Here is a 21922-nt window from a genome sequence, read left to right as displayed (position 1 = left end):
CTGAGATGTAGACTTTCCTCATCCTCCAGAGGATAATATAATAAAGATGTTAATCAAACTTCTCAATCAGGGTGCTAAAGAGAAACTCCAAGTTTATGTATCAACGAAAAATATGGCTCCAGACTTAGATTCCTAAATGTGGGTTTTAGGAAATTAGCTTTGCAATATGCAGGTGTTGATGCAGCAAGTTAACCTTCAGTATCTTAATCTCCTTATATAGCACAATTGATGTGAAATACAAAAGCTAGTTATGCCTTAAAGGAGGAGTTTTTAACTTGTTTAGTGAAAAGTCTGTGTCTTCACTCCCATCATCCTTGATGACTTGACTGCCCCAAGACTAAGGACTCTCACGACTTGGAAGATCTTTTCAATTGCAAACTTCTGTTTGTCATTTCTGATCTGCAGTTAAATTTTGCAGTGCAAATTTGTCCACTATCACAGATACACCTGCTACATGAAGTATGAAAGGCTTGCCATAGATTTTAAGTTTGTAAGAAACAAAAAACAGAGGCAATGAAATCTGCTAGATTAATAACTTTTGAGAAAGGAAAACACTTGGCAGCTGTTTAGAAATGAGCATTTTAACATTCAGACTCTTTTCAAAAGGTGACAGCGATTAGAAGTTCAGTGATGCCACTGTATCTTGTATGACTATGCTTGTGAATCAACCTCAGACAAACTGCAGCAAAAAAGGGCTATTTTTAAGATTAAAGGCTCACAGGACAACCTTAGTCAGAAAGGTTGGTTCTAATAGGGCACAGTCACATAAAAATAGTGCAACAGACAAAGAACAGCTTTTTCTGGCCATCTGTAGCTCATGCTGTGCAAGTAATTTAATGGCAAACTTGTTTAGTAATAACTATATTATTCATAACTCCACAGGAGTAACGAATTACACCCTAAGCATCCTATCCATTATTACATATGAAAGAGTTCCTCAGGTTAGATGTACCTGATAAAATCAATTTGAAGGGTGGGGGGAAAAGCTTATACTCTGCTATTGAAAGCAGTGCAGGATCTGGATACATCCACAGAACCTAATGTGTTAGTCCAAATCCCTATCACTTTTCTGTTGACAACTCACAGACACCATTGTGCCTATACTCTACCTCAAGCACACTTTGAGGGAAAGAATGCAGCAAGATCTTCATCCTCACAGCCTGCAGGGATTAAGTGGGTATGAATTCTCTCAGTACTCTGCATGATTTACAGCTTTCTACAATGTGTTCTGTTTGCTCTATCCTGTGAAAACATTAAAGAAAATAATCTTGGATTCATAACTGAAGCAGTAAGTGATTTGAGAACTGAGAGTTTTCACCTGTCATTTTAAGATGCACACATAATAGAATGTTGGTTTCGCTTCAATAAGGTATTTTGTATGTATTTATGGGGAAAAAAAGTTAATACTTTGTAATAAAGATCGTGTTATGTTCTAGACTATGCTTCCATGTGTCAATCTAGAACTCAGCACAAGGTCTTCTGATCTGTCCTAGAGACTCCACTGCCTTGACCTTTCTCTGTCAATGTGTGAACGTGTACATGGAAACACTGCACACATGAGGGGAATAATTTGCTATAGCTTAACAGAGACATTACTTACACGACATGTACAGAGATGCCCAAGAGATATCATGCCTTAGGCAGCTCCAATCTTTCTGATGATCCTCTGAGCAGAAAATCCTCCTACACAAGCTGTCTTTTAAAAGGCACAATCTTACTCCTATCATAAATTCTCATGTCTATATTCTGCTTAACATGCCTGGAGGTGGGGCTGAGGCACAGCCTATTCAGTAGCTATGAAGAGATTGCTAAAGAGCATATACCACGAGTAACTACTGAAACCATTTTAATACCAGGGATTTGGGGGTCACTCTCAAAGAGGTAAAACAGAAAAAAATCAAAATCCTTTCCCACTTTATACTGTTTGATATAACACAATAATTTTTTAATTTTAGGTTTAGGAAAATAACATGGTATCATTTTTATTATGATTGTTAGTCAGGAAAACAAAGAAAAATACAAGTTTATTTAGTTAAATTTACTGAACAATTTTAATTTTTAAAGAGAAGTCTTCAGTGCAAAGATCACAAATTCATGTTGAAATGAGACAGAAGAGTGCATATCAGGACAATGCTTAGGATGTCACTGTTAAGCTTAATTAATCATTCTTATTTCTCTCTTGAGTCATCATAATGAGACTTTTTAATAGGGAAACCACTTCAAGAGAAATTTTTGAAGTTGATCTTCTAAGAGATTAGACAGAGAAAATGCTTTAGCTTACAAAGATCTTGCAGAGCACATATTATTAAATGTACAGATGAATGTTACTTACAGTCTCTATTTTTATAATCTGCAGGTAAATTAAGAGATACATAGGAAGCTTTTTCTCCATAACAAGGGGTGTGGGATCTTACATTTGTAGCTGTTTTGAACTTACATTACTAATATTTTAGTTTGATTTTTGCTACCTCCTCTGAACACATCCACAAGGTCTTATGCTGATAGCATAAGATTTTTCTTCAATTATCACAGCAATATTTTTAAGTAGAAAAAATATGGAAAATATTAAAGAATTTCCTTATCTACTGTTCTAAGAAGTGGCTTTTAGTTAGAAATAACATTTAGGTGGAACCAAAATTTTAGCATAATGAAGAGTGATATTTGGCTCTGCCAGTGTATTTCAGGATCTCATCACATGGTTGCTGCAGCAAGTTGCTTTTGGTTTCAGCCCTCTCTCCTTACCCCTTCCCATCTGACTGAAATCAGCTGATCTTTTTAGGCATTTCCACAGTCAGCCAATGAGCTACCCCCTGTCAGATACCCAGCACCATATTTAGGGTGTGTCTTTTACATACAGAGGCCAATAGGAATGCAGTTGCCTCATTTTGTCTGCCCCTTCAGAGCTGTCTGCCCTCCCATCATAAAACCCTTGCCAACTCAAGAGAAAACATTCTCAGCTACAGGCTTAGCTTTCTGATTCCACATATGGCTTTGCCGAAAATGCAAATCGATAATAACAATAAAGGTATTTTTATATATATAAAATATATCTTACATAATCTGAATAAAATGTAATTAACTTTTAACATCCATGCAATCATTTCATTATGGCAGCTAAAAAAATAGTTCTCAGAATCCATCTCTTCCAGAATCTCCAAGAAAAATACTCTTTGTTTCACCATTTTCTGATTCATTCGACTTTGGAAGAAAAATAAACACATTGCTGTGTTCAATATTGTTGCACAAGAGAATTCACAAGAATGAAATGTGTTCAAAGTTCCTAGAAAAAAATGCAGCAATGCAGGCTGCCAACTTGTTCAATGTCAAGCTCTAGGCAGTATAGCAGGACTAGCAGTAAATGACTCATAGTGAGTCACGCTTTAGCTATTTTTGCTTTTAAAGTAATGCCAGGCGCTGTGTTAATATTCAACCCTGAGTAAATTTAGCAATGCAAGAAAACAAGTGTTTCCATGGTTGCTCCTTCACAATGTTTATGGTATATACACAGCCATTAGGCATAGGAATTAAGCCAAATTAAGAATATGGAAATGTTCCTCTTTCATTTACAACTGAATTTTGCTACACTGGGCTTCCTGACTCACTCAGCTACTAGTTTTTCCAACTCTAACAAAAATGTAAAGCCATAGCTAGCACACCACTGTACTGTTAGTGGTCAGTGGCCACTACTTTCCTCCAAATTACAGCTTGTGTTGTGTATACTGCTGAGCTGGAAGCTTGATAATGAAGTTTTTTTTCAGGACAAAACAAGACTGGCAGGAAGGCGTCACTAGTGGATCTAAGTACATCCATCATGGGTAAAATTTTCTGTGACACTTCTAAGGAGGAGCTGGCGAAGATAAAACCAAAGAGGATGACTGAAGGGAGGAAGGAGGTTGTGGTATCACCTGAAAAGGGAAAGCAGCTCCAGAAAAAGGAGGAAGGATGCTGATTGAGCCTGGGGAGCAGTTGGGTAAAATGAGAGAAGTGGTGAGGAGAGTATGAGAAGCTGGAAAATAACTTTCCATGACATAGCTGTGATGTGACAAAACCCATATGCAGGCACGATTTCAGTGCACCAATCTACACAGCCCTGTTTTCTTAGGTGAGCAGATATTTATGGAATTGTGGAATATGATTGCAACTAATGCAGGCATCTGACAAAACAGATGTAGACATCAAAAGTAAATTCTTCTGGAGATCAGAAAAGAATTCAATCTGCATTGTAGGAAAAAAAAAAGACCCACAAAAAACCCAAAGCAATGGATGAGGCAGCAAAGGTTAGGTGAATAGCTTACTTTGCCCACACTAATAACAGAGCTGCCAAATGACTACATATGATTGCTAGTTAAACTTTTTTGTTCCTATTTTAATACAGTGATTTATTCATTAATCTTAAATAGCAGTAATTACTATTTTTATTGTAGAAGCTGATAAAGCAATCAGAAAGCTTTTACGTTTTTTCCCTCGAAGGAAACTCTAGCTTTTCTTCATGAAGTCTTCCATCCTCCAATAAGGATTGTTTTTCTGCATGTTTTTCTATCTGACTATAAGCTAGCCACTTAGTTTACAGTGGGAGCTTAGACAGATACTGATGAACAGCCTTCCTGCAAAAACTTCTTTGGATTTCACTAAGTCTCGGACTGACCCTTCAACTTTCAAATAGGAAGTGACGGAGAATACCTAAGGGTGGGCCAGATGCAAAGAACTGAAGCAAACTACTAAAGTCCAAAATGATGAAAAATTCTGTTCTGTAGCCTTTTAACCCTGAAGGTGTCTATCTCCAGTAAGTCTCTTCCAGGTTCTCCAGGGATCTGAAGACCTGAGTTCTCTACTTGCCCAGAGCTGCTCCAGACTGAATATCTAAGAATATATTGTTTGTCTCGCAACCTCTGGCTCTTGAAAGGAGGCACAGCTCCATTCAAGTGGAAGAAGAGAAAGTGATGATGGAGATGTACACAACCTAAATTTCTTTCCATTTCTTGCTGCAAGTTAACTAATGGAGTACAGAGTCATGCGCTCTCTTCCAATCCTCCCTAGCCCCCTTCCACTTCCATTGCACATGGTGGCATTTTGCTTCAACTGAAGGACTGCAGAGTGCCCTCTGCACACCTGCCTGCAGCTGAGGGGTTGCTGAAAAGCCTATGAGCAATGGTGTGATGTCAAATTCCATCCCATCCAGTAGCCTGACTGATGATGAGTAATGAAAATTGCTACAGAGGGCACGAGGCAGGAAAAGCCAACAGCAATGTTTTCCTGATATTGTCCAGTCTCCAGCAATCCAGTCAGGGGAAGATCTAGAGAAGAGTCAAACATGTCATCTTCCTCATAAGGGCTTTCTTTAGGTGCTTATTTGTGAATTTATTGGCATTGCTTCCTGGGAAACTGCTGTAGTCACAAGGCTACCGTATAAAACATAAGCACTCTCACCCTCACTCCATTAAGTGCTTCTCTCCCTCAACAGGTATTTTTAGTGCGTGTTGGAACACCTGTTAAGCAACTTGTCTTTAATCCTAAAATCATTCACTGCACGTCTGGTAACACAAATCTACATCCACGTTTGAGATGATAAGACATGATAAACCTATCCACACTTGTAAAGTCAGATGCTGTGTCTGAAATCAGAGCTAATAACTGCTGAAAGGTGACAAACCACTCCTCAGTTGTGACAAAACATCTGAATGCTCCAAGCCTGTTTAAGAGTAAGTATAAACGCCTACAAAGGTGTTTGATTTCTTTGACTTTGTGCTAATGGAGATTGAAAGCAACATCTCTTAGGCTACCCCTGGGAAACAGTACATAGAATTAGCACTTTAGCTCCCCGATAACATCAATAATCATTTGAGAGTCTGAAATTCCTAAATCTACAGATTAGAGCCATGGTCCATTTCCTCTCCAGCTACATAATACAAGCACAGGTGCTCAGTCTCACAGTAAAAGAGATTCATTACCTTTGTGTTATTTTAAAGTTGGCACATTTTTAGTCAACTTATGCAATACTGTGATTGACATACAGATGTAAAGCACTCTGTGCTGACGGAACAGATTTGTCACTGAACAAAGCTGTTTGAGCAGGTGTGCCCTAGCCCTCCTCCTGGGAGCCAAGACATTTAACTCTAGGCTCCTGCATTCAATCTGAGATCCACAGACCTAAAAGATGGGTGTTGCAGTCCTTTAATGTTTCTCTAGTTTTATTCCTCCGTTTCAGCTCAACATCTAACAGATTTAGGGGAGTGTGAAGAAGATCTCCAGTATATTAATGGCATAAAATTCAAGTTGGAAAGAAACCATGCTCTACTGTGAGTTTATCGGTGCCTACAGCTTTTAAGAGGGAAATGAAATAATATGGATATCAAAAATTACGGTAAGCAGCCAATGCACATGAACATATGATATGGAATTAGAGGATGTTTATTAATCTTGCTGTACACTACTATTTTGCATGTTATTTTATGTTGCAAGTATAGATCAGGGAAAAGGGAAATTCCACTGATTTCAGAGCTACACTGGCACTTACTAAAGCAAGACCTACCTCAACCTGCCACACGTCTGAAGGATACACCAAAGAGCCATATGGCAATTAGTTTCAGGACCCATAAAAGCACAGAGAGTTTTACTTCCTCTGAACTGGAGTATTCAGAAGTTACCATGCAGTGTGATATGCACTGATGGATTATTATTTAGTCAGCATTATCTCAGAACTACTTGCCTGTTTCTCCTCAAATGTGTTTTGTCCCAGCAGTCAAGACAAATGCAATACTTGGAGTAGTAGAGTTCTACTTGAATTAGTATTTCCACTGACCCTCATGCATACTGATGGCACAAAGTCCCACCATAGAAATGATTGAAATGAACATACAGAAAGAGTGGAAAAAAACCTACTGTCTGTCCAGATAAATATTCAAGTAACAGGGAAAAAAAATGAGTAAATAAAACAAATTATTTAAATTATTTAGTTCTCTAATTTTAAAGCTCCACTAGGCTTTATTTTTCTCCTTCCTCCTCAATATTCTAACTTCAAAATGAGAGCATCTCATTTAAAAATTTTAACACTGAGATGTTCTCCCTTTCCCCCTCCTTTCATTTTTTCCTCCTTGGACTGTTCTTCACCTTTTTTCTTGTGATCACACTTAAAATTTAAACTGTAAGCTCATGGCAAAAGATTGGAATAACTTTATTGTCTGACTTTTAAATCTTTCTGCAAAGTGGGCAACAGATATAATGGCAAGTAAAATTGTACTTAACTGACAGAGGCAGTCCTTGCATTTTCACTGCTCAGATTTCCAAAACAGTTATGTACTACTACACCAGGAAAGAAGTGGATGAAAACTCTAGTGAAATCACTGGTGATTTATTACCAGAAAGCAAATTTCCCATAGGGTATAATATAGCTATTTAGCATATATGAATTTTAGATACAGTCAAGATTTAGTACCTATCCCAATGCTTCTCACTCATCTGAAATTTTAAAACAATTCTGATGAGTTCAAGTATGGTCACAAGCCATGAGATTTTATAAGTTTCCACGCTGCATAACTGGATTACTATAGAGGCAAGAAATACAGGAACTGGTTAAATCAAACTAAACTCCACTGAGGGAGAGCATGTCCATAAGCCAGGGTACAGTGCTAGAACAGGAACAATGAGCAAACTTGGTCACAGACTTATTTTGCTTGAAAGTTTCTCACCATCTGAGCAAAGTTCTAAGGTTTTTCATCATCCCTCCAAGAGAAAAAAAGGAGAAAAAATCCAGTATTTTTTAAGATGGCATTTTATTAGATAATGTGATTGAATGCAACATCAAGGGAATAGAAGCAGCATCTAGAAGCTCCTGACCTATATATTCATACAAACAGTAAAAATGTCATGCTGGTAGCCATCAATGTGCTCAGTTAAGAGAGAATTATCCCATAGCAGTAACAATAAATTAGCCTAAGTATTATCCCTAAGTGTATAATAATAATAAAAAATTATTTCCATGTAACACTCTATATACTTTCTAAATTTTATAGACTCAGTGCTGACCTGAAAGCCAGGCTGATATAAAACCAAGAATTACATCCTGAAAAGACTTTTGCAATGGAATAAAATGTAGATCTTTAAAAAATACATGTATAGATTAGATGACAGACAGAAAAAGATAAGAAGATCTTATCCTCAAGCATCTGCTGATTAAAAGGGCAGATATTTTTAACAGGAGAGACCTACATGTGATGTTCTTTCTGATTTAGATATGTCATCCCTCAGCTGAGTGCTTTACTATAGGGCTAAAGAGTCAGTGTCTCTCAGTATTTCCTTCTGCAGTTGTTGCCATTTTTATATATAGTTAAATACACTGTGGACAGAGGGAGAGGAAGACTGATTCCAGAGTTACAGGTAAATCACTTAGTAGGCCAAGAATCAGTCAAGTTTTAAATCACCAAGACTGAAACTCAGGTCTCTTATACTCAAGGTTACTCATAATGGAGAAGAGTTGTTGGAGGGGGTGAGTTGATTCCTCTTTCATTTTAACTCTGAATTATATGTCAGAGCTCTAAATGCCAAAGCAAGAAACTTCTTATTTTGATCAGTTTCATCAGAAAGACAATCATTTCATCAAAGAAACCCTCACCATGTCTATTGGCAATTGATGTTCTTCATTACTCCACTAACACAGTTATTGTTGACGTAAACTTCTGCATTTTTAGCAGGAAAAAAGGGCTTTTACCCTGGAAAAGTCATTCCAGATTGCAAAAGGAAACTTCTGATGGTTTCATTCATTCTGAAGTTGGTCTTCACAAACGAGCAAGGACAGCAGCTGTGTTGGTAATTTTCCACTTTGGATATTGTTCTTGGGTACCATTACAGCTCCCATTGTTATACAATGTGAGCATTCCATTTATCTAGTTTGTTTCTTTAGCTGATCTTTCCAAAAACTCTTGAAATACAGTAATATTACCCCATTCCATTATCAGGCCCTCATCTCTTAATCCTTCAAAACTACAAGTGGGCTAGCTCACTCCAGAGCAAATCAACCAGTTCCTTCCAGGAAACACCCAGACAGGACAGTCCCAAAAGGAAAAGCCATGCCAAGTTTCTCTTCTCAGGATAGTCCTTACGCTCTACCCAGAAGTCAGCTCTCACTCACACAAATGCCTCTTGACATACTCATTTTACTCCTCTGGGGCTGCAGTTTGCCCCTCAGCATCATGCCATGAAAACATTACTCTGGCACACTAAAACACACTTAGGTTATTACCTACAGTTCTTTGAACTCCGAAAATCACAAGAACATAATAAAGGTGTTTTAGTGCCACGAGACAAGCAGATCAATTGAATGTTTTACACTCAATTGGGTATGGCTGCTTTGCTTCATAAGCTACCAGCCCAGAGCAGCACAGATATGAGCCAGTCCAGGTCTCTTCTTGCACAGTCCACAAACACAATACACCCAGAACTGAATTCCAGACATGGGTGTAAGGTTCAGACCCACAAAGCTTTTAGGGACCTAACTCGCAGTGATCAGTTCTGAAACTAAATGACTGGCTCTAAGACAACAAGAGGGTAACAAAGCAAAGACCTAAAACGAGGTTTCCTAAACTTCAAACGACCTTTCAAAGTGCTGGATCCTCTTTCATTTCTTTACTAGTCAAGGGGCTGTCTGTAAGGGATTTTACGTAAATGAAAAGTGCATATCCCACACACACCACGGAACTGTCATAACACCAATCCCACTTTCAGCTGGAATTTTCAACTCTTGTGCTGAAATTGTTTTCTCGTAATTAGTCAGTAAGGGGATTTGAATTTTTTGTTTTACATTGAAAATATAAAGAAAAATACACTAACATCACTTTTCAGCTGATTCTCTCCCATCAGAGCTAAGTATAGGGATAAAAATAGGCCAACTAAGAAATCAACTACAACTGAAGAGAAACACAGATCTGCAAATCAGTTATGTGAGTCCATACAAGTAACTTCAACTATTTCCTCAAATTTCACCACTGCTGTGTGGTAAGAAGCAAAATTAACTTGCCTACCTCAATATGATGTTGTGAGGATTAACTGGATTAAACTTGTCAAGCAATATAATACACAGTATCTTGTTGCAGCTTGTTTTCTTACTCTACTAAAAGCAAATCAAAGATCCTAGTCTTTCTTGGAATCTGTGATAGACTCTTTTAAAAATTTAAAGATAATTCCTTTCACAGTGACATTTTTTCTATCCCCAACTGTATCCAAAAAAATCATTTTTTCACATCCTCATTTCTCAGCAAATGCATAACTTAAAATACATGTATCAATAGGGCATATGGCATCTACTTGAACATTAAATTTAAAATCTTCTTCTTTCAAAATATCTGCTTATTGATAACAACTATAAATCCACCCTAGCAAAACAATACATACATTTTCCTTTCAAAGACTCACAGACAATTTTTTTCTTTAGTGGAGAATGCAAGAAAGATTCTCACAACTTCAGTGAAGCTACTTTCCAAACTACATTACAGCAACTCGTTTCTTGTGATAAAAACTTGCCTGAACTACTATTCAATCTCAAAATTATTTGTCCCCAATAAAAAAAAAATATTTCCTCCATTTGCCAAATCCAGTCCTTAAACTGTTTGGCATAACCACCAATATTGTCATTCACTCAAATCTCAGTACTTTCCACAAAATCACTACTGAAGCTTGCATCTGTTTTGTTTGCAGAACCCACTGTTATCAAGGATTCCAAAGTGCACATTATCAGCTGCTACAGAAGGGCTATGAAATCTGCCATCCTTTGTGCACCAAACGTGACACTAAATAACCTTTAGCAAATATAGTAGGGGCAGCTAGGGTCACAGGAGTAGAGATTATACCTTCTGATTAGTTCTCCGTACAGAGTATCATAAATTTAAACTGATACATGGACAATAAAGACAGATCTTAGTTCCATTCTGTGAAGACAAAATTTCTCATACTTTCTGCCAGAAGATAGAGGCCTTTGATATATGTATGCATATATAAATATATATATATATATTCTGGCATGAAATAAAGGGACTCAGTAATACAACTTCAAACAGAAGGTGAGATTTTAAACTTAGAGAAGATACAAAATGCAAAGTTACAATTCCTGCACGGTTTAGTTCCTATGGGCTCACTCCTGCAAGGCTCTGTCCTGTGGTCATGCTCCAATAAGGAAGTGAAACATGCCAGAAATCTCACTCATTTCAAAGTATCTACTCATAAAATTTGATTTAAGTAACTTGTTTAAGCATTTCAGTTAATGAAAAGGAGATCACTAAGCATTTTGCAGATCTAGGACCCTTATGTCTAAGGAAAGCATCAGTCATGTAGCGTTAAGGACACAAAAAATTTTCCTTAACACACATGCAATCATTTAGAATTTTCTGGTATTACCAAATTTAGTGAATACTCCTTCAAGTACTCAGTTATTTGAAAAAGATAACGTAGCCACTTGGGGGTTCAAACAATGGCTAAAAAAAAGGAAAAATTAATCAAAACTCTTTTCTATTGCTTACAGTATAAGAAGGTTTGAGTAGAAAAATGAAAATGTTTTCCATTAAAAATAAGAAGTGGGAATTTAGGAAACTAAGATAGTTCTGAAAACAGACTTCAGAAAAATCACTTGCTGTTCACATAAAACCTGTCTGACAGTGTTTTGACACATATCAGAGGTGAAGATTTTTCATCACTTCACAAACTCCAGCTAAAGTAGCTGCACAATAAAAGCTCACTGAGAAAATGCCTGAAAATTGTCTGAACGATGAGCAGAACAGAAACTGCTCTGAAGCACGATCTCATCCCCTACTGCCACAGAGATGTACTTGCCCAATTTCATTTCTGCACCTTGGCTGCTGCTGAAGTTCAAAGCTAAGAAGGTCTCCTTCCCACAGACCTGCCAAGGGAAGACAAGCTGAAGGTGACACAGCACTGTTCTCCTCCCTGAATATTAGAGCCACTTACGGCACTGCCTGTCACCTGTCAGGGGACAGGGAACAACCATGCAGCTCCTTTTCATCACGGTGGCAGCAAACACCAAAAGAGAAAAAATATTAATTTTCTGTTAAAATAAGGCAGTATTTAACTGCTTCACACTTTGCACCATACCTAAAAACTGTGTTGAGACATTTTTTTCTCCTTCAAATCCTAGTTAATTTCTAAGAAGCAAGACAATGTGAGAATATAATATTTGCTTGTTCAGCTGTTCTACAATACAAATGCCAAAGTCTGCATAAAAGATACATAATCATTAATGGTAACTCATCCTGGAAGGCAAATCATTGTAGTATCTATCCTATCTGCTTCTTTGAGATAGAAAAGATTGGGAAAAAACAAACAAACAAACAAACAAACAAACAAACAGAAGTCCCTCTGAGAAAACTTGGCAGGAGATTTTATGTTTTATCTAATTGAGCAATAACACTAAATTCCAGAAAAAAGCTTAAAAATGAACCTCAACTATGTACATGTTCTTGAAACAAGCCAGGAATTGTGAACTAAGTTGCACCTGGCAAGGCTAATAGTTAAAAACAAAATATTGACAAGTAGTTGTTGATGAAGTTATTTTAAAGTGTGTCCCAAAATCCACAGACACATTATAATATGCTGTTAAGGTAAGGCCAGAATTGTAGGACTCATGCTTTTGAGATCACAACTCATACAGGAGAAGGTAAAGAATGCACAGATAACCTGGCTTAAGCATGAATACTGAAGGTTTAACAGGATGACCTTAATTTCTTCCTACAAAACAACCCCACCAAAAACACATGTACATATAGTATGTTTTAAGGTAAATCACCAGCTTATGGAAACTAGTAATGTCTTTTACAGATTTTTTTCATCTTCAGCTCAGCTGGTATTGCAAGTCAAGTATTTGGTAAGACAAATCTGGATTTCAGGAATCAGTACATGAGTGATGTCCTCAGATTTTTTTAAGAGTAATTTCTATTGTGTTTATTTAATTTGGGGGGTTTTTTTTCAACAGGTCAGCCAGTTAGAACTCAGTCCCATAGCTTGAACTGAATGTATCACTAGAGCATACACCCCTTCCTCAGGCAATTACAAGGCGGAAAGTACATCCAAAGTCAGTTATCCAAAGTCTGTTATCAAGATTTTTATCTTCTTAGTTACAAACACCTGGAAATTAGAAATTACAACATAATGGTGGGGCAGTAATAATCTTATGGTTATGTAGGGAGTGAAAATTACACTGTTTTGTGGTCTGCAACTTGGTATGTTCATCCTTAGGAGAAGTGCCAAGAGCTCTATTAAACTCAGAGATCAGTGCTAAAATGCATGAAGATGAGAAACAAATATATTAAGCTTCAATCTCCAATCCTAGGGAGTCTTGAGATACCAGATCTGAAATTCAGCTTGTCAAGCATGTCCTATAAATCTCTATAGGGAAGCAATTCGAAGTCCAGGGGGAAAATTCTTTCCACTAGTTTCACTGGGTTTTAGATAGGGCTCAAAAAAACTCCAGAACTCAAGGAGAGCTACAAGAGAGCACCCAGGATATCGTTTTCCAGTGGTATAAATCATTAATCTATGACTCCTGAAGTTCCTGAGATAGCAGTTTATGTTGAAATCAAAATGTAGGATGGGAGGGATAGGTACAGGGGTCAAGGGACAGCAAGCAGAATAATATGATTTCAGAACATAATCATGATTGGGGAAGAGCAACACGGAGAGTGTCAGAGCCCATGAACTTTCCAGTAATCCAGTAATCAGAGTGATATTTTAATGACTGCTATATGTGTGGGGCAATAAAAGCAGACGATTTTGTTGTGCTGCATAAATAACCAAACTGTTTACTCTCCAACGTTTCTAGTAATTTAAGCACAAATAACTTAAAATTTTAACACTTGAAAAATTACATTAATTTTTTTAAAAAGTGATTTTAGTAATCTGCAGTGTTATCCAGTGCGTGCACAGAAGCTGTAAACCTGAGAACATGTACAGTAAGCATTTTCCAACAATACAGTTCTACGATTAAAGCAAAGGTCTTCTTAGTGTTGCAACACATCCTATGTTGTGAAACAGGAGCAATTTGTTTAAGTGACAAATGAAAACAGCTTACCTAATCCTTTTAGGAGATCCTATCAATTCAGAAAATAAACCCAAAAGGTCTTCAAATGAAAAAGCCCACGTTATCGAAAAAATGTGTTTTCCATGATATTTGTATTCAAACACAGCAAGAGCTCTAGGAATCTAAATAAAACTACCAAGGTAATTATACTGCCTTTTTTCCACACAGATATCAATTTAAATAAGTTTTTAAGAATACTCACATCAGTTTGAGCCACAAGTGGCAGTTCCATATTTCAGGGCAGTTAGTCAGATCTTACCACTTAGCATTCAAAGAATCGTTTTTAAAAAATCAGACTTACATTGTTTTTTCATCTCCTTAAGTTGATCCTTAAAATATATATATTTTTCATTCCTTTCTAAATCTGAGTCACTGTTCTTGCCCTCCATTTCAAGGAATTTTTCTTGCGCCAAGCTTTCTAAATCTGGTAAATTTTCTGGTTTTTCTCGTTTTACCTGCAAGGAAGAAGAAACAGAATGCATTCATTATGGCACATTTTAATACAAAGCAAAAGACATCAAGCAAAACTTCGTTAGCATAATCTTAGTTTCTTTTGACTACAGTTAGGCTTCTTGCTCTGAAGCCATAACCTCCAAGTAATTCATTTCAGTAAAAGCAACCAAGAAATGTAAATATTAGCTTCTCAGTGTCATTTAACTCATTTTCTGGGTATTTGCCACACTAGCAAAAGGAAAAACTGAACCTTGCAGTCAAATTCACCGCTCTGAGTGGTGAAGGTAAACATGTTAACATGAAACAGCATAGCACATAACGAGAATGAAACCAAAGTATACAACTCTGTCCAGAAAGCAAGAAGATAACAGAAAATCTGAAATAACTTTTGTTAAGAGTTCTGTAAAAATCTTCAGTCTCTCATCACTTCGGAATCAGGTTTACAGACGGCTTGCAAGATTAGTGTGATAACACCAGCAAGAACAGTACAGCTAATATGAAAGGAAACCACCTCAATTGATTTGTGCTGGGTGAACAAGAAGCATTAAGCCATGCAAGCAGGCAAAAACAGTTTCTTGAAAAGCACTTATTTACAGCAAATACATCTGGAATGATCTGAAGAATAAATATCCAGAAAAGGGAAGTCATCACACATACAATATTAAGACATTCTAAGAATGCAAAAAGCACTTTGGGAATTCCCTAAAATCAGTAATTGGAGTTTCCTGTTTCTCAAGGCAACATTAAATTCTGGGGAACTGTAACTTTGACAGGTTTTCCTAAGAACTAGCTTACAAGTGGTAGGGACTGTGTTGTGCAATGAGGACCAGCAACAGAACCAAGTCAGAAAGAAGGTGGACATCTGTCAAATCCTTAATGCTAAGCATTTTCTGAACCAGAAAACGGCCACGTCTATCCCAAAATCATATCAAAATATGACAATCTGAAAAAAAGAAGGTAAGCACATTTCTGCTGAGCCACACTTCCCCTACCACACACACTAAATTCTGCCCTTTACCAAACCATGACACTATTCATTGTGAAAGAAAGGAAAAGGAGCCTACTGAGAAAAAAAACAGTCTGCTTCATCAAATCATTTACAGGATTGAAAGTTGACAGAGACTTTGGAAATCCTACAGAATATATTTTGTTTCAGGGGCCAAGTAAATAATAAATGTTCACATAAAAATTGACTTAGCAGATACATAAAATGAAAAAACCCAACAATTTTACTATCTCTTAAGCAAAGCAAAGTAATCCATAGAACTATTACTTCGTCCAAGAACAAAGCCAGTTTGGCGCATTTACTTTCAGCAGATGCAAGTTTTGGCAAGAAGAAAAATAAGAAAATAACATGCACTGCCAGGTGATAGCATGAAGTTTTCAAAGGCACCTGGAGATAAAAGATCAGCTAGCACAACATGAAGCTGTAAACAGAAAAGACTCAGTAATACTTTGGTACCAAAGGAGCACAGTGACTATGAAAGACCAACAGCATGTAATCAGAAATGCTTAGACTGCTACAGGAGCCAGACAGGAGTGGAGTCCTTATCCCATGAAACCTGATCAAAGGAGCAAAGGAAAACAGAGCATCCTGGGCCCAGTGCAGTGAGGACAATCATACACACTGAAATGGTTTGCCTGTGCCAGCATCACAGCACACTGCTGCAACAGAAGGCCTATCACAACCCCAACCAGCATTGTTCAGTACTCAGCTGGAGAAGAAACTTGGTCATTAAGTGTGTGCAAGAACAAAAAGGCAGTTACTAAATCAAAATTCATTTAAAATCCAAGACATCATAAAAGAATGCTTTGATCTGGACTCATGTAGTGCAAACATATTCCTTTCTGCAACATTACGCTGTTTTTACCAACATTCTCTCTTTAACATAAAAATAACATGTAGACACACACAAGCATAGTCCAAATAAAACCACACCACTAAGATCTGCCCTCATGACAAATGACTGCACTATGGCCAGTTCCCATATAGAAGATCCAGCTGTGTATACTAAAAATAACCCTGAAGTGCTTCTAAGTTGATGAGACTGGCACAAAGAGTAAAATAAATGATGTAGACATTCATCACAGACATCCATCAGTAGTAAAGACAATGTCAATAACGTTTTTCTCTCCATAAGGACCACATTACACATTGATAGTTACATCATGATCTCTTTATCTTTTCCTTGACTCATGGAAGATCTGAGTGCAGATATGCATCAACATAGCATCTTCAATCATACCCTCAGACTGAGAGGTGAAAAGAAGGGCATAGCCAATGTTACTTCAAACACTGGTTCTCAACTCCAACTTCCAGAAATAAAAGACTTTACACATATGAGCAGAAAAAACGGCAGGAACTGTAACTTACAGCATCATGCTACCAAAAAGGACATATGTTTGAGCAGGTGCATTACATCACTCTGTGCTGGTACTACCTCACCTCAAGTGCTGTGTGCAGATTTGGGCACCACAATGTCAGAAAGATACAAATCTGTTAGTGAGCACCCAAATGGGGGCCATGGAGATGATGAGGACTTTAGAGGAGGAGCTGCATGAGAAATGGCTGAGGGCAGCCCAGAGAAGAGGAGATTGAGGGGAGAACCTCATAGCAGTCTGCAGCTTCCTCACAAGGGGATGTGGAGGGGCAAGTACTGACCTCTGCTCTTTGGTGGACAGCAACAGGACCCAAAAGAACAGCATAAAGCTGTTGCAGGGGGATTTAGGTTTGGTATTAGGAGAAGGTTCATCACCCAGAGACTGGCCAGGCACCGGAACAGACTCCCAGGGAAGTGATCACAGCACTTGAGCCTGACAGAGCTCAAGAAGTTTTTTAATAATGCTCTCAGGCACATGGTGGGATTCCTGGGGGTGTCCTGTGCAGGGTCAGAAGCAGGACTCGATGACCTTTGTGGGTCTCTTCTAGCTCAGGATACTCTTATGATTCTATGATATGCACGTAAATAAATTTTGTCTGTGCCACTGTGGAGCTACAAAAATTTGCATGAAGACATCTTGCTATCCTCAAGAGAATGCTTATATAAAAATCTCCCTCAACACCTAACTAATCACACAGCTTGCTGCCATAGGTCCATCAAAGTAAGAGCTAGCCTTCTATTTGCTAAGGGCAAGATGAACAATTCCACCAGCTATCAAGAGGGAAAAAAAAGTCATTCACACTAGCTATATTCCCAATAGCAATACATTACTAGATTGTGAGGACAGCCCAGCAATGCAGCACATATGACAAAGTCTCAGACAACCAGCTCATAGAGAAACTTAGATGTGAGAGATGCTCAAAGAATGCACTTTCTTGTAGTTTAACTTCTTTCATGTTTCCAATTTAAATTCAGTTTCTGTTCACCTCCACATGATTGCTTTCATTAAAATGATTAGTAGAGACACCATTCCTGACCACACTCACTACTGTAGCACACACATGCTATTACTGAAATGCCAGGCAGACCTTCTGGAAGGTCAACACATCACAGGTGAATAATAAGGCACGTCCACCCACTATAATAACAAGCAAATAAATTATGCTGTGCACAAGCAATTTCTCTTTGGTGCTGCATATCCTATTCCTTGAAGAGCATAGAGAATGGTCTATACAACAACATAAATGAAAACAAATGAAAGAAAATGTCCCATCAGTCCTAGATCCTCATAGTGGGACAGAATTACAACATCTTATACACTGCATCAGCACAACACTTTTACAAGTTCATTAGTTTTCTTAGTTCTTGCCACCCACCCACTCCTACTCTACAGATTCTTGATGGATGTAGGAATGATGAGATCAGCATGACAAAATGTTTGAGGACAATACAAACATAGGGTATGGCTAAGGGACAAGGCAAAATTTCCAGTGTTCAGGGCACCAAGTTGGGGTCTTCTTGGTCTCAGCAGCATGTCATACAAATGCTTGCCAGCAGATCTGAAGTCATGGAGATGTTCAATTCCTCAGAATAAGTTACTTCACATGAGAACCATGAAAGACACGTTAAGCAAACAACTGTTCCTTTAGCAGCTCTGTCAGCCAAAACCAGCATGCTAAGTAACACCTTGCAGTCATTAGTCAATCCATTGAGAGCTACATCGATTTTGAAATGGGGTGGAGGCACACACACCCTACAAAGCATCCTGGAAATTACATGTAACGATGAACTGGGAGTGTTCAGGACATATGGTGAAAAGAAGTATCAGTCACAACAGCTTGTTTACAGCAACAGAAAAAGCAAAGCATCTGCTATGCTATACCAGCAAAGAGCCACACAGGTTTTTATATGGGGGGCTCTGAATAAAAGAACAGACATGTTATACATATACATATACATATACATATACATATACATATACATATACATATACATATATATCATATACATACATGATCTACCAGCAGTCCTGATAGGAAAACACATCTGCAAATGCTAAACACATAATTGTTTAGAAAAACGTAGCTGCAGTTTAATTATCCAAGGATACATTTACTCATGGCCTCACACCACATCACCTGGTCAGAGCCACACGTGCAAACACGTGTGTTTGGCAGGCAGTGCTTATGGAATGAGCCACTTCATGACATGTCTTCTGCTAATATCTGTCTGTAAGGATACACCTTCCTCTCCTGGATTCTTCCACTAGCAGTGTGTCTATTCTCTGCCTAAACTGTTAAAACTATGCCTCCAAAAATCAGGCTTTTTGAAAGGCCAGCTTGCAGAGCCTAAGGGAAGAGTAAATGCAGGGTATTCCAAGGGACAGTCTGGGGAGTTTTTATTTCATCAATTACCATAACCACCAAGTCAAAAATAAATTATTCTGTTCCAGACCAATGTCAGAACGAGTAAGGTCAAAGGTACCATAGACTAAAATCGGACCAGTTTGCGGTTTTAGTCTCCATACAGTAAAGGATCAGTGTCTAAAAAGGCACTCATTAGCATAACCCTGCATGCTGCGTTGCAGCATTTAATAATTGTCCTGCCCAGTCCCACTTCACAAACATTAAAGAATTTAGCCTCAGACACCCATTGTGACGTGTACCATGTATTTTACAAATGGAGAGGCTGTAGCATTAAGAGATTAACAACTTGGCCTAAGGTTGCACAAGGAGACTGCGGCAGAACTAAGAATAAATAAATCCCAGCTCTGTGCTTTGAGCACAAAGCCATCCTTTTACCTTCTCCTTTAGCTGAGGGAAAGTTCAAATTAGCATGTGCATTTGGTTCACTCTATAAAGAGGCCTGAAACAGCTTGTAGCTGCTTGGCAAACCTTGTGATAGAAGAACAGCGTTCTGCCTGTCACAGAAATGCTCCAGTGGTCTTTGCATTGCAGTGGTTCAGCATGTGACACTCCATGGTTATTTTTTAGCCTTTTTGTTCTTCTCCCGCTAGCACAGAAGTCCTTTAGCTGCATATTTTTATCCTGTCACTGTTCCAAGGTACTCTTTCTCAGGGCTATCTTTTATGTCCCTGGTATTTGGAAGCTTGCCGGTACCATATATTTTACTTCTCGGAAATTTCTTGCCATACCTGAACCATGTTGCAGTTTCCTCAAATCTGTGACACAATCGACAAAAGAACTATCTTTTCAAGGAATTCAGAATTCAAGCCATGCATTACTTGTTCCCTGTAATTTAATTCCTGCAAAATATGGACTTCTGAACTTTAATTTATGGGTATTATTGATGTTTGAGTTTTGTGAGGTATAGAAACATTCCTGCTTGCTAATGAAGTTTTAAAAGACCAAGCAGAGCAGAATTTCTTCATTTTGCAGATTCTTTGTTGTTTCATTTATGAAAGGGAGGGTGATTAGCCACTCAGTGCTATAAAGCTCAGAGGTATGTAGTTATTTAGATATTTATATTCTTTAGGGACAGCACAAGAAAGGATATGGCAATGTTTCACCTAACTCCAAACTCAGAGTAATTTAGACTGTATTTACACTACAACCATGTGCCTCTGCTCATGGTTATAAAACACTGACAGCAGCTGCATCTTTTGAAGAAAAACTTCTCATAGTTCCTGCTGGGACAGGATTTCTTACCTTTGTGAATTTGATTTTCTGAAGGAATGCCATCAATTTTTCAGATAGTCAACTTCAGGTCCTTCAGGACTAGGTGTGCCAGCCTACCGCATCCTGCGGAGACCCAGTTCAGAACCTGGGAATCTCACATTTCTGAACTGACATCACTTTAAAATGTCTGAACCAGACATAGACGTATCTAAATCAGCTTATTTCAGAGAACAAATGCCAAGAATTGGCTGGCTACAATAGTAAGTATGGACACTGTCAAAACAGCCTCTCTGAGGATCTCATATCATAGAGGAAGTAACTATTCTTCCTTTATTTATCCCTGCTACGCAACAAAAGCAAACAGAAATGCATGTCACCTTTCTTTCTTGTTTGACAATTCCTACATCCTATTATTTCATCCTTACCTCACTAAATAATTTATTATTACAAATATGCAGCCTTTCAACACACATATTTGTTTTACCTCCGGGTAAGTCAAAGTTTGCTGTGATTATTTATTATAATCAATTTTTTTTTCACTGAGAGGGAAAATAACATGGGAGCTAAGTAAATTTGTGGGTTGAGTCACCCATACACTTTGTGAATCATGTGAGAACCAACTCTGAGTCACCACTGTAACTGAATCAGGCTGCAAAATTTCAGCTCAACCTAAACAGTAATTTATTATTCTTCAATGGCTAGATTCAAACCCTTAGCAAATATCAGATCATTTGCTGGTGCACAAATAAAACACTGCACTTGGAAACATCTGCAAGGACAGTCAAAAAGGATATCATCATTCAGCAGCAGGAGCTGCAGTATGAACACAGCACAGCTGCAGCCAGGATTGCCTAAGGGCCCACATCTGATTCAGGAGATTCAACACCTCTGTACATCATGGCTGCAGGGCTGGGACTCTGGTTGAGCAACACCTTAGCAGACTGTTGTGAAATACCAAGAGAGGCAGATTTCTAAGGGCTGACCCACACTTATGACACATACTGCCTTAATAAACCAGGCCAGCACAACAGAAAATCACTGTCAGCACAACTCAAATATCCCAAAACTCTGCTAAAGTAACAGTATGAAGGTGAGGCAGGGTTGCTGTGGTTCCAAAACAGCACATCAACGTAGTGATCGTAGTTATGATGTCCCCATAATAAAATTGCCTGTACCTTCAACAGTTTTCCTACTTTAAATGCAGATGCACACATTCAACCCTTAAAAAGAAAGTCAGCACTGAGGGGTACACACTGCTTCCAGGTATACTGGGGTGTATCCAAGCAAACTCTCACAACTCCTGGCACTTGACAGTCATTTCAGTGAGGCTATTAATGGACTTTGGCCACCCTGCTTCTTCTGTCTCCTGTTTAGAA

At 38.1% G+C, this 21922-nt stretch overlaps 1 protein-coding gene across 2 annotated transcripts in view; it reads right to left on the bottom strand.

Moving 5' to 3' along the window:
* Nucleotides 1–21922, bottom strand: part of NSMCE2 (NSE2 SUMO ligase component of SMC5/6 complex) — a 125877-nt gene that overhangs the window by 52272 nt on the left and 51683 nt on the right. For both annotated transcript variants that reach the window (XM_088179197.1, XM_088179200.1), the window contains exon 4: nt 14376–14529. In XM_088179197.1, the coding sequence (XP_088035323.1) occupies nt 14376–14529 (154 nt within the window). The remainder of the gene's footprint in view (nt 1–14375; nt 14530–21922) is intronic.

This window comes from Sturnus vulgaris, chromosome 1, assembly GCF_052056855.1.
Source record: "Sturnus vulgaris isolate bStuVul1 chromosome 1, bStuVul1.hap1, whole genome shotgun sequence".
NCBI classification, from domain to species: domain Eukaryota; kingdom Metazoa; phylum Chordata; class Aves; order Passeriformes; family Sturnidae; genus Sturnus; species Sturnus vulgaris.
This window is presented reverse-complemented; position numbering and strand designations above follow the sequence as displayed.